At 46.0% G+C, this 13916-nt stretch overlaps 1 protein-coding gene across 1 annotated transcript in view; it reads right to left on the bottom strand.

Moving 5' to 3' along the window:
- Window positions 1-13916, bottom strand: part of capn3a (calpain 3a, (p94)) — a 214451-nt gene that overhangs the window by 14128 nt on the left and 186407 nt on the right. The window contains exons 14-18 of the mRNA XM_067991181.1: window positions 13770-13862; window positions 10502-10579; window positions 9219-9276; window positions 4485-4546; window positions 3566-3634 (exon numbers count right to left, since the gene is read on the bottom strand). Coding sequence (XP_067847282.1) covers window positions 3566-3634; window positions 4485-4546; window positions 9219-9276; window positions 10502-10579; window positions 13770-13862 — 360 coding nt within the window. The remainder of the gene's footprint in view (window positions 1-3565; window positions 3635-4484; window positions 4547-9218; window positions 9277-10501; window positions 10580-13769; window positions 13863-13916) is intronic.

Below are 13916 nucleotides of genomic sequence, written 5' to 3'. Positions count from 1 at the left end.
CAGTTACAGGTTTGTGTCTGAGGGACTGAGGGCAGACTGCAGTTACAGGTTTGTGTCTGAGGGACTGAGGGCAGACTGCAGTTACGGGTTTGTCTATGAGGGACTGAGGGCAGACTGTAGTCACAGGTTTGTGTCTGAGGGACTGAGGGCAGACTGCAGTTACAGATTCATGACCGAGGGACTGAGGGCAGACTGCAGTTATGGGTTTGTGTCTGAGGGACTGAGGGCAGACTGCAGTTACGGGTTTGTGTCTGAGGGACTGAGGGCAGACTGCAGTTACAGGTTTGTGTCTGAGGGACTGAGGGCAGACTGCAGTTACAGGTTTGTGTCTGAGGGACTGAGGGCAGACTGCAGTTACAGGTTTGTGTCTGAGGGACTGAGGGCAGACTGCAGTTACAGGTTTGTGTCTGAGGGACTGAGGGCAGACTGCAGTTACAGGTTTGTGTCTGAGGGGCTGAGGGCAGACTGCAGTTACAGGTTTGTGTCTGAGGAACTGAGGGCAGACTGCAGTTACAGGTTTGTCTCTGAGGGACTGAGGGCAGACTGTAGTCACAGGTTTGTGTCTGAGGGACTGAGGGCAGACTGCAGTTACAGATTCATGACCGAGGGACTGAGGGCAGACTGCAGTTATGGGTTTGTGTCTGAGGGACTGAGGGCAGACTGCAGTTACGGGTTTGTGTCTGAGGGACTGAGGGCAGACTGCAGTTACAGGTTTGTGTCTGAGGGACTGAGGGCAGACTGCAGTTACGGGTTTGTGTCTGAGGGACTGAGAGCAGACTGCAGTTACAGGTTTGTGTCTGACGGACTGAGGGCAGACTGCAGTTACAGGTTTGTGTCTGAGGGACTGAGGGCAGACTGCAGTTACGGGTTTGTGTCTGAGGGACTGAGGGCAGACTGCAGTTACGGGTTTGTCTCTGAGGGACTGAGGGCAGACTGTAGTCACAGGTTTGTGTCTGAGGGACTGAGGGCAGACTGCAGTTACAGATTCATGACCGAGGGACTGAGGGCAGACTGCAGTTATGGGTTTGTGTCTGACGGACTGAAGGCAGACTGCAGTTACGGGTTTGTGTCTGAGGGACTGAGGGCAGACTGCAGTTACAGGTTTGTGTCTGAGGGACTGAGGGCAGACTGCAGTTACAGGTTTGAGTCTGAGGGGCTGAGGGCAGACTGCAGTTACAGGTTTGTGTCTGAGGGACTGAGGGCAGACTGCAGTTACAGGTTTGTGTCTGAGGGACTGAGGGCAGACTGCAGTTACAGGTTTGTGTCTGAGGGACTGAGGGCAGACTGCAGTTACGGGTTTGTCTCTGAGGGACTGAGGGCAGACTGTAGTCACAGGTTTGTGTCTGAGGGACTGAGGGCAGACTGCAGTTACAGATTCATGACCGAGGGACTGAGGGCAGACTGCAGTTATGGGTTTGTGTCTGAGGGACTGAGGGCAGACTGCAGTTACGGGTTTGTGTCTGAGGGACTGAGGGCAGACTGCAGTTACAGGTTTGTGTCTGAGGGACTGAGGGCAGACTGCAGTTACAGGTTTGTGTCTGAGGGACTGAGGGCAGACTGCAGTTACAGGTTTGTGTCTGAGGGACTGAGGGCAGACTGCAGTTACAGGTTTGTGTCTGAGGGACTGAGGGCAGACTGCAGTTACAGATTCATGACCGAGGGACTGAGGGCAGACTGCAGTTATGGGTTTGTGTCTGAGGGACTGAGGGCAGACTGCAGTTACGGGTTTGTGTCTGAGGGACTGAGGGCAGACTGCAGTTACAGGTTTGTGTCTGAGGGACTGAGGGCAGACTGCAGTTACAGGTTTGTGTCTGAGGGACTGAGGGCAGACTGCAGTTACAGGTTTGTGTCTGAGGGACTGAGGGCAGACTGCAGTTACAGGTTTGTGTCTGAGGGACTGAGGGCAGACTGCAGTTACAGGTTTGTGTCTGAGGGACTGAGGGCAGACTGCAGTTACAGGTTTGTGTCTGAGGGACTGAGGGCAGACTGCAGTTGCAAATTCACTGAAGAAGTGATTGGTAGAAGGATTACAGGGGAGCTGAGGAAAACTTTTTTTTACCCAGAGGGTGGTGGAGGTCTGGAACTCACTGCCTGAGAGGGTGGTAGAGGCAGAAACCCTCAATGCATTAAAAAAGTACCTGGATATGCACCTGAAGTTCCTTAACCTACAGGGCTACGTACCAAGTGCTGCAAAGTGGGATTAGGCTAGGTGGCTCATTTTCGGCCGGCGCAGACACGATGGGCTGAATGGCCTCCTTCTGTGCCGTAAATATTCTATGATTCTATGAGTTCAGAGCCAAGAACTAGTCCCTCTGACCTCTGTCAGGTGACCTCTATCCATTTCTCATTCCTGGGTGGTTGTAAGTGGCGATCCCACCATTTAAATGTTCTAAAGCAATGTTAGTTGTGTAGCGATACTGTACATTGGAGCACCAATGTGCTAAGCCTGACAATGTGTGCTGTAAAGGAAGTGAACTCGATCTCTGACACATATTCTTTGCTATAATTGAGCAGGCTGTTCCGTCAGCAGCCAAGGCCTTAAGGTTTGGATTCTTTCAATCTAGGGGTTTTCAAATGTACATATTATCTGGCAAACAGACATCTCTCACAGATGGCTCACCCAACAGGAATACAAAGTGTCACATTGTCCTATATAGGCTTAGCAGGTTCAATCCCTGATCTCTGCTGATTTTAGCTGGAGGAACATTATGGGTGCAAATATTGGCTTCGATGCTCATGGCTGGTGGAGGAGCCAAATCACTCAGATCTTCTGGTGTAGTTTACTATCCCGTGTTACCCTGCTAGAAAGTATGTGTGAATCAGGCCCAGCTGTGATTGTACCTCCCCCTAGCACTGATACTCTCTGGACTCATACATGATGAATGGACACCTTGTGGGGGCATTGGTGACTTGCTGATGCCTGAAGAATAGTGTCCCAGCACGAGAGAGGGATAAACAAACACCAGTAGGAAAATAGATGACTCCGACGGACAGCGCGGAGCTGCAGGGGCGGAGCTAAGGTCAAAGGACTGGGGCGGGTCGAAGTCCAGACTGGCCAACTTGGCCCAGCACAGCTCAGCCCAGCTCTGACCACGTTCTGCAGTGTCACTTCAGACTCAAAACAGCAACGCGATTGCGATAGGAAATTTAAAAGCTAAGCGAATAAATTATTTGCAGTCAGTTTTGAAGGAGCCCTGACCTATAAAATTGTCCAACCTCAGTGACTGGGAGGGGAGGAGATCATGATTCTCTGAACCCTCACTGGCTCCCCTATTGCCAAGCTGACCAGGTAAACAAAATATCAGGTGAAAAGCACCAGGGAAATTGACAGCAATGATTGATGATTTCAAATAGTTCCACCATTAGTGTGTCTGTTGTGGACTAAAGCCTGTCAGACTCTAAATTATCCTTTCCACCAGTCCTGATGATCTGAGAGGGAACGGCTGAATCCTGGCCTCAGCACCTTTTGCCGTACAATAATTATCAAGAGGTTGAACCCACTATAATTCAAACACAGTAACACTCCTTGTGACTTACTTGCCCTAAACCCTCCAGCGCCTCCTACCTGCCATTGCTTAATCTTGTTCCAGAGATGTCTGAACTCCATCAAATTAAGCTTTCCGGATCCATCCGTCTGCAAGTCAACAATGTTAAGGAAAAGATAATAAGAGCTAATGATGCGATAGCCCAGCAGGCTGGTACTAGGATTGCTAATCCCCAGCCCTGTGAGGGGGCTGTGCCAATATTCAGACCCAAATCAATGTACATTGTTGATCAGAAACTAGCCTCTGCAGCCTGGAATTAACAGCAGTCCCTTTATGTTCACTTCTGTACTTGATTTGTAATTATGAAAACAAATGGACATCGCAGGGTAGACCTTGACTTTGTGCGACAATGTAAAATGGGTGATATCGAGTCGGCAGCCTGTTTTACGCTATTGCACAAAGTCAAGATCTACCCCCATGTCTGTGCCAAATTAAAAGGGACTACCCATGGAGGCATGTCCCAGCACAAGTCAGCGCCAGCAGGACGGAAGGAGAGATAATTGGAAAAATAGAAGCAAATCAAAAAGAAAATGCCACGGGGCAGGGTGGGGATAAATCAGCTGGCTCCAAAATTTGGGGAATCACAAAATTATGGGGTCAGTTGATCTTTTCTCTCCCAAATGAAAGAGTACTGAGGGCAACTGTAACGCTCCTACTACTGCCCAGCCTCCGACCGGTTACCTCAGCATAGGCCAAAAATCCAATATGGGATCTTCTCGGATTGTTAGACTCAGTTTCATGCCTGGCAATTTGCTGCTCCCCTGAGCTTTCGGCACACTTCTAACCAACTGCATCATTGAATCCTCAAGACACTTTCAGTTGGGCCTGGATTAAGGACAGGGACACTGAGAGACAAGGCATTGCTCTAACCCACTGCACAACCATTAAATAAGTGCCTATGAAAGAATAATGAATGTAATGGAGAAGAGGAAAGGATACATCCATGAGGGCAACCATACTGCGACAAGACTCGAGGGCAAACCCTTCAGTTTTCATCTGGTCTGTGAGGAGAAAGAACAGCTAATATTCAGAATCACTGCATTACTTGGTGAAGGAATAAACGTTTTTAAACATTGTGTAAAGGAAAGGAACAGAGAGGAAAAGAAACAGGAAATTATCTCCTACAGCACTAGGAGTGTAAAACTTATCTCACACTATCTGTACTGATCCCATTAACCAGTATGTACTGTACTGACAATCTCTCACACAGTCTGGGGGTCCCATTAACCAGTATGTACTGTACTAACATTCTCTCACACAGTCTAAGAGTCTCATCAACCAGTATGAACTGTACTAACATTCTCTCAGACAGTCCGTGAGGATCCTGTTAACCGGTATGTACTGTGCTGACAATCTCTCACACAGTCTAGGGGTCCCATTTACCAGTATATACTGTACTAACATTCTCTCGCACAGTCCACAGGTCTCATTAACCAATATATACTGTACTAACAATCTCTCGCACAGTCTAGGGGTCTCATTAACCAGTATGTACTGTACTAACAATCTCTCACACAGCCTAGGGATCTCATTAACCAATATATACTGTACTAACAATCTCTCACACAGTCTAGGGATCTCATTAACCAGTATATACTGTACTAACAATCTCTCACACAGTCTACAAGGGTCCTGTTAACCGGTATGTACTGTACTAACAATCTCTCACACAGTCTGGGGAATCCAATGAGTGCACGGAATTGGAGGTGGCCTTTTGACTTGGGTTGGAAATTGGTTGGGAGGTAGGAGACAGAGAGTGGGGATAAAGGGTAGATACTCTGATCAGCGGGATGCGACACGTGGTATTCCCAGGGATCTGTTCTGGTGCCTGAACTTTTCACCATGTTTGTTAATGACTTGGATGAAGCAATAGAGAGTTGTATATCCATGTTTGCAGATGACACTAAATAGGAAGGACAGTAAGCAGTGCAGATGGGAGCAGGAAGTTGTACGATTAAGTGAGTGGGCAGAACTATGGCAGATGGAGTTTAATACGGGCAGGTGTAAGGTCATGCACCTTGGACCTAAGAAAGACAAATCAGAGTACATTATAAATGGTGATAAACTAGGAACTCCAGAGAAGCAAAGAGACTTGGGAGTCCAAGTACACAAATCATTTGAAGCAAGTAGACAAGTATAAAAAGTAATCAAAAAGGTTAATGGAATAGGTACAAATAGAACAGGAGTAGGCCATTCAGCCCCTCGAACCTGTTCTGTCATTCAATGATTCAATGAGATCATGGCTGATCTGTATCCTAACTCAATTTATCCACCTTAGCTCCATATCATTTATTACCCTTGGCTAGCAAAAATCTATTGATCTCAGATTTAAAATTATTATTTGAACTAGTGTCTACTGTATTTTGTGGGAGAGAGTACCATGCTTCTACCACCCTTTGCATGAAGGAATGATTCCTAACTTCTCTCCTGAATGGCCTGGCTCTGATTTTAAGGTTATGTCCCCTTGTCCTAGACTCCCCCACCAGTGGAAATAGTTTCTCTCTATCTACCCTATTAATTCCTTTCAATATCCTAGAAACCTCAATCAAATCACCCCTGCGGAGAGATTTAATTGAGGTGTATAAAATTATGACAGGTCTAGATAGAGTGGATAGGGAGGACCTATTTCCCATAGCAGAGGGGTCAGTGACCAAGGGGCATAGATTTAAAGTAATTGGTAGAAAGATTAGAGGGGAGCTGAGGAGAAATGTTTTCACCCAGAGGGTGGTGGGGGTCTGGAACTCACTGCCTGAAAGGGTGGTAGAAGCAGAAACCCTCAACTCATTTAAAAAGTACTTGGATGTGCACTTGAAGTGCAGTAACCTACAGGGCTACAGATCAAATGCTGGAAAGACTTGATTAAGCTGGATAGCTCTTTTTCGGCTGGCACAGACACGATGGGCCAAATGGCCTCCTTCTGTGCCGTAACTTTCTATGATTCCATTCTATGATTAACCTTCTATATTCCAGGGAATACAAGCATAGTTTATGTAATCTCTCCTCATAATCTAACCCTTGGAACCTAGGTATAGGAACATAGGAACAGGAGTAGGCCATTCAGCCCCTCGTGCCTGCTCCGCCATTTGATAAGATCATGGCTGATCTGTGATCTAACTCCAAATACCTGCCTTTGGCCCATATCCCTTAATACCTTTGGTTGCCAAAAAGCTATCTATCTCAGATTTGAATTTAGCAATTGAGCTAGTATCAATTGCCGTTTGCGGAAGAGAGTTCCAAACTTCTACAACCCTGGTATCATTCTGGTGAATCTGCGCTGCACTCCTTCCAAGGCCAATATATTCTTTCTAAGGTGCGGTGCCCAGAACTGTACACAGTACTCCAGATGGGAGGGCTTTATATAGCTGTATTGCTGAATGCTGGTCTTTATCTCAAGAAGTCTGGAATACACAGTTATACTTCAGTTGTATAGAGCCTAGGTCAGACCCCATCTGCAGTACTGAGTTCAGTTTTGGGCACCACACCTCAGGAAGGATATATTGGCTTTGGAGGGGGTGCAGCACAGAGTCAATAGAATGAATTTGGGCGTAGAGATTTAAATTATGAGGACCGGTTTCATAAACTTGGCTTGTATCCCCTTGAGTATGTAAGATTGAGGGATGATCTGACTGAAGTGTTTAAAATGTTAAAAGGATTTTATAGGGTAGGTACAGAGAAACTATTTCCTCTGATGGGGGAATCAAGAATGAGGAGACATAATCTTGAAATTAGAGACAGACCATTTAGGAGGGAAATCATAAATATTTTCACAAAAAGGGTAGTAGAAATCTGGAATTCACTGCCCCAAAAGACCGTGGGCGATGAGACAATTGGAGCTTTCAAGATTGAGATCATAGATTTTTGTTAGGTAAGGGTATTAATGGATATGGAGCAAAGGCAGGTAAATGGAGCTGAGGTACAGATCAGCCATGATCTAATTTAATGGCAGAGCAGGCTTGAGGGACTTAATGGCCTACTCCTATTCCTATGTTCCAATGTATTATACTAACATTCTCACACAGTCTGGGGGATCCCATTAACCAGTATGTACTGTACTAAGATTCTGTCTCATAGTTGAGGGATCCCATTAACCAATACGTACTCAACAAGAATAACAACTTGCAATTATGTTATAGTATCATAGTATCATGGTAGGTACAGCACAGGAGGAGGCCATTCAGCCCATTGTGCCTGTGCCGGCACTTTGAAAGAGCTATCCAATTAGTCCCACTCCTCTGCTCTTTCCCCATTGCCCTGTAAATTTTTTCCATTCAAGTATTTATCTAATTCTCTTTTGAAAGTTATTATTGAATCCGTTTCCACCACCCTTTCAGGCAGTGCATTCCAGATCATAACAACTCGCTGCGTAAAAAAATGTTTCCTCATGTCTCCTCTGGTTCTTTTGCCGATCACCTTAAATCTGTGTCCTCTGCCACTGAAAACAGTTTCTCCTTATTTACTCTATCAAAACTGTTCATGGTTTTGAACACCTCTATCAAATCTCCCCTTAACCTTCTCTGTTCTAAGGAGAACAACCCCAGCTTCTTCAGTCTCTCCACATAAGTGAAGTCCCTCATCCCTGGTACCATTCTAGTAAATCTCTTCTGCACCCTCTCTAAGGCCTTGACATCATTCCTAAAGTGTGGTGCCCAGAATTGAACACAATACTCCAGCTGAGGCCTAACCAGTGTTTTATAAAGGTTGAGCATAACTTCCTTGCTTTTGTACTCTGTGCCTCTATTAATAAAGCCCAGAATCCCATATGCTTTTTAACAGCCTTCTCAACTTGTCCTGCCACCTTCAAAGATTTGTGTATATACAGCCCCAGGTCTCCCTGTTCTTGCACTCCCTTTAAAATTGTACCATTTAGTTTATATTGCCTCTCCTCACTCTTCCTACCAAAATGTATCACTTCACATTTCTGTGCATTAAATTTCATCTGCCATGTGTCTGCCCATTTCACCAGTCTGTCTATGTCCTCCTAAAGTCTGTTAGTATCCTCCACATTGTTTACTACATTTACGAGTTTGGTGACATCTGCAAACTTTGAAATTATATCCTGTATACCCAAGTCCAGGTCATTAATATATATCAAAAAGAGCAGTGATCCTAATACCGATCCCTGGGGAACACCACTGTATACTTCCCTCCAGTCTGAAAAACAACCGTTCTCCACTACTCTGGAGGGAAATGCAGAGAGGGGCATTGATTGATCCACTGGAAGAGTCCAAGGGGCCGGTGGTGCGTGGGGTGAGTGGGACGAGGTTGACAAGATTAGCCTCCAGTGGGTGTGCTGGGTAGGAAAGTCAGCGAGAGAGGAGGATGTGACAATTGGGGTTGCTGCTTGTAAGGAGGCAGCAACAGGTGCCTCAATGGGCCCTTCAGAGAATGCCAAGAGAGGCATGGCCGTGGGCTTATCCAAAAGGGACACAAGCTAGGGCCAGCGACAGGAGAGCTGGAAGGCAGAGGAGCAGTGATTGGTTGGTGTAGGGATTGGGACCCCATGTCTTTGGATGATGTCACCAAGGGCAGCGAGTAGATGAGATAGAGGAAGGGGCCAAGGATAGACCCTTGGGGGACTCCGGAGGTAATGGTGTGGGTATTGGGTGTTATCTCGCATGACCTTATTGTACTGGTCAGGGTTGGTATTAAGTTTCTTGTTTAATCTGTACTTACGTTTTTTAACAACACGGTTAAGGATGTTCATCAGTTCAGTTGCAGTGATCTGCATGTCCTGTGGAGAACAAAACTACAGGCTTACATTATGTTACAGACTTTGCCTCTGAGTTGACCTTTTCTTCCATTTTAACACACCAGTCATGTGGTCACTCTGATGCACACCTCTCCCTGGGGGCTGTCAAAATCATGAACATTATCCTTGTCAGCTTTTGCTTCAGGTGCTGTGAATATCCAATAATTCCATCCAGATAAGGGCCCGAGCATCGATCATCTGATACCAGGAGTAACACATTCAGTAGCAGCTACTAACACCAGGAGTAACATATTCAGTAGCAGCAACTAATGCCAGGAGTAACACATTCAGTAGCAGCAATTAATACCAGGAGTAACACATTCAGTAGCAGCAACTAATGCCAGGAGTAACACATTCAGTAGCAGCTACTAATACCAGGAATAACACATTCAGCAGCAGCTACTGATACCGAGAGTAACACCATCAGTACTGGAGCTGGCTCTTATATCAGGGATAACTCCTTCAGTGCTAGAGATGGCTCTGATATCACGGATAATTCATTCAGTACTACATCTGGCTCTGATATCAAGGATAACTCATTCAGTACTGGAGCTGGCTCTGATATCACGGATAATTCCTTCAGTACTGGAACTGGCTCTGATATCACGGATAATTCATTCAGTACTACATCTGGCTCTGATATCAGGGATAATTCATTCAGTACTACATCTGGCTCTGATATCAGGGATAATTCATTCAGTACTACAGCTGGCTCTGATATCAGGGATAATTCATTCAGTACTACATCTGGCTCTGATATCAGGGATAATTCATTCAGTACTACATCTGGCTCTGATATCAGGGATAATTCATTCAGTACTACATCTGGCTCTAATATCAGGGATAATTCATTCAGTACTACATCTGGCTCTGATATCAGGGATAATTCATTCAGTACTACAGCTGGCTCTGATATCAGGGATAATTCATTCAGTACTACATCTGGCTCTGATATCTCTGATTCCAAATTGGCCATTCTAGAAATGGTCAAGAGGGATAAGGTGAACAGGATGAGTGTTCTTTAAAGCATCTTCTTTAGAAATAATCTCAACATGAAATTAACAAAACTTAAGTGAGTTGAATTTTGAGATTAAATTTTTGTTATGAGATGAAATGATAGAAATACCCAATAATATCTTTGAAAGATTCTTTCCAATAGCCCAACCTCACTGAGAAGGAATCATTAATAGGAGCCAGTAATACTTACTTCTCCTGCAATCTGTTCGAAAATATGACGGAATTGCAGGTCCTCCTCATTCTCCTCCTTGGCTGTTGTTGGTGAAGGCTGACCGTGGAAAGAAATTAAATCAAAGTTAAAGTTGCTGATGGACAAAGTGTCAAGAATGGATCTCTTAGCAGCTCAGAAAAGACATTTGTGCCAAAAGCCAATCGAGATAATGGGGGGAAAATTGGACAGGGGTGTTTTTGGGAGGGGGTAGCGGGATCCGCTATTAGCCTGCGCCCAGTGGCCCTTGCCCAGGCAGGACGAGACTTTCATCAGGCCCGAGGACTTACCTGCAATCTACGTTGGAAATCAGCATTAAACGAGGATTCCATGTAATTTGCACTTTCCACCAGCAGGGGGAGCACCAACCTCTTAAAGGCTGTCTCTTAAAACTCTCTTAAAGGTAGCTCGTGCCTGTTATTTGCTGAAAATAACAGTCTGCTGTTTGCATGGAGTATGAACGGAGATCAGACAATTGAATGGAGATCAGACGTCGCACATGCAAAACACAGATGCAGTTCCCGTCCCTATGTTTACAAACATGATGAGTTATGTTAAAACATTGAACAAAGGTTGCGCATTACTAAATCCCACATCCTCCAATCTGCACGCCAGACCTCACCGATCTGCCGATCTGAGTTTGTACCGGGCCTGTGAGAGTGTGGCACCAAGGTTTTCTGCTGCTGCACTAGAGACCTTAGTGCTAGAGGTGGACAGAAGGAGGGACATCCTATATCCGCGGAAGGGGGACAAGAAGCCCTCCAGACATATGCCCAAAAGGCGTGGGAGGCAGCAGGGGACAAAGTAAATGCCAGGCACACAGCACCATGAACATGGATGCAGAGCAGGAAGAAGTTCAATGCTTTGACACAAGTGGTCAAGGTGAGTGAGGTCAACTGTCAAGTGGCGTCCCCTACCAACTGCACCACACACTACACACCCCATCACCCACATACCAACAAGCTCTTTCAATCAGGACTCAACTCTTCCAATCAGGTGCTTCCTCTCACCCTTACACATTACCACTGTTTCAATCCGCCCACCCACAACTCACAGGCCACACACGCTGGCAGCTATTCAACCATGACAGACACATCACCCAGACACACGTCCTGCTTTCCTGCAGGAGAAGGTGGCGCATATCAGGATGCAGCAAATGGCAGCGGCATTTAGCCCCTCGAGCCTTTCCGCCATTTAATAAGATCATGCTGGACCTGTGACCTAACTCCATATACCCATCTTAGCCCCATATCCCTTAATACCCTTGGTTCACAGAAATCAATCAATCTCAGATTTAGAATTCACAATTGAGCTAGCATCAACTGCCATTTGCAGAAGAGCGTTCCAAACTTCTCCCAACCTTTGCATGTAAAAGCATTTCCTAACTTCACTCCTGCATGTCCTGGCTCTAAATGTTAGGCTATGTCCCCTAGTCCTAGTGTTCAAGTATAGGAGACCAAAAACAGTTACAAATGTCTCGGCAGCCAGAAGCAATAATCCAGCCACTAACCTGTAAATCCTGCATGGTCCCTCCCCTCCCAACATGCACAAGCAGGATTGTCCAAGCAGACTCACTGTTTCACCTCCTATTCCCTGAGGAGCACTGCCTGAAACTCCTATTTTATTCATTGCAACCCACCCCTCCAGCCACAGTAGAAGCTTAATATGGGCGTTCTATTGACTTCTGACCCTGCTAAATTCAGGAATAAGGACTGGAGGACACAGAACAACTTCTAAACAGGGGGAATCTCCATCGAAATCCCTTTTAAAGAGTTGGCCTCATAATCAGGACACTTTATAAAGATAGATTCTGTCAGCAGGCATTTAAAAATTCAAGTTTAACTGCATTTGCTGTCTAGTGTGACTGTCTCTGTAATTCAAGTCTTATTGGCGAGACTCTCAGTGGGAGTCAGGTCCTGTTGGTGAAATTCTCTGAGGGAATCAGGTCCTGTTAGTGAGACTCTGGGAGTCAGGTCCTGTTAGTGAGACTCTCTGAGAATCAGGTCCTGTTAGTGAGACTCTCTGAGAATCAGGTCCTGTTAGTGAGACTCTCTAGGAGTCAGGTCCTGTTAGTGAGACTCTCTAGGAGTCAGGTCCTGTTAGTGAGACTATCTGGGAATCAGGTCCTGTTGGTGAGACTCTATAGAAGTCAGGTCTTGTTGGTGAGACTGTCTGGGAGTCAGGTCCTGTTAGTGAGACTCTCAGAGAGAGTCAGGTTCTATTGGAGAGACTGTCTGAGAGTTAGGTCCTGTTAGTGAGATTCTATGGGAATCAGGTCCTGTTAGTGAGACTCTCTAGGAGTCAGGTCCTGTTAGTGAGACTATCTGGGAATCAGGTCCTGTTGGTGAGACTCTATAGAAGTCAGGTCTTGTTGGTGAGACTGTCTGGGAGTCAGGTCCTGTTAGTGAGACTCTCAGAGAGAGTCAGGTTCTATTGGAGAGACTGTCTGAGAGTTAGGTCCTGTTAGGGAGATTCTATGGGAATCAGGTCCTGTTAGTGAGACTCTCTAGGAGTCAGGTCCTGTTGGTGAGACTCTAGGAGTCAGGTCCTGTTGGTGAGACTCTAGGAGTCAGGTCCTGTTGGTGAGACTCTATAGGAGTCAGATCCTGTTGGTGAGACTCTAAGAGAATCAGGTCCTGTTGATGAGACTGTCTGGAAGTCAGGTCCTGTTGGTGAGACTCTAAGGGTGTCAGGTCCTGTTAGACAGACTGTCTGGGAATCATGTCCTATTGGTGAGACTCTAGGAGTCAGGTCCTGTTGGTGAGACTCTAGGAGTCAGGTCCTGTTGGTGAGACTCTAGGAGTCAGGTCCTGTTGGTGAGACTCTAAGGGTGTCAGGTCCTGTTGGTGAGACTCTAAAGGTGTCAGGTCCTGTTGGTGAGACTCTAAGGGTGTTAGGTCCTGTTGGTGAGACTCTAAGGGTGTCAGGTCCTGTTGGTGAGATGAATTAATTTCCAGCCCTTCTTTCCCCCCATATCCCAGGCACCTTCTTGTGCTCTCCTAAATGTTCACTCCCAGCTGCATTTTGAACGGGAGCCAGGTTTCTATCCTCACTTGGAAACATACTATTGCTCTGGTGCTTTTGAACCCTGTCTTATTTTCAATCCTTTCCCATCCAGAAGGGTCAGGATATTCAGTGGCAGCATCTATCTGTTATTTTAGGTCCCTTGTGGGTGGGAAAGAGCTGTGCAAAGCATATTTCATTGATTTCAGGTTACAACAGTCTGAGCCATGCTAACACAAGGAGAAACCTTGGTCTTTTTCTTGTCTTCCATTTTTTTCTCCTTTCGTTCCTTCTCCGAGTCTACAGTGTTCTTAGTTCTATCAGAAACAAAGATGATTGGCTAGAGGAGAGAGGGAGTTGTTAGAAATGATGAAGTGGAGAGTGTTGGAGACGC

This window comes from Heptranchias perlo, chromosome 10 (genome assembly GCF_035084215.1).
Source record: "Heptranchias perlo isolate sHepPer1 chromosome 10, sHepPer1.hap1, whole genome shotgun sequence".
Lineage (NCBI taxonomy): Eukaryota > Metazoa > Chordata > Chondrichthyes > Hexanchiformes > Hexanchidae > Heptranchias > Heptranchias perlo.
The sequence above is the reverse complement of the archived record's forward strand: the minus strand, read 5'-3'. Positions and strand labels throughout refer to the sequence as shown.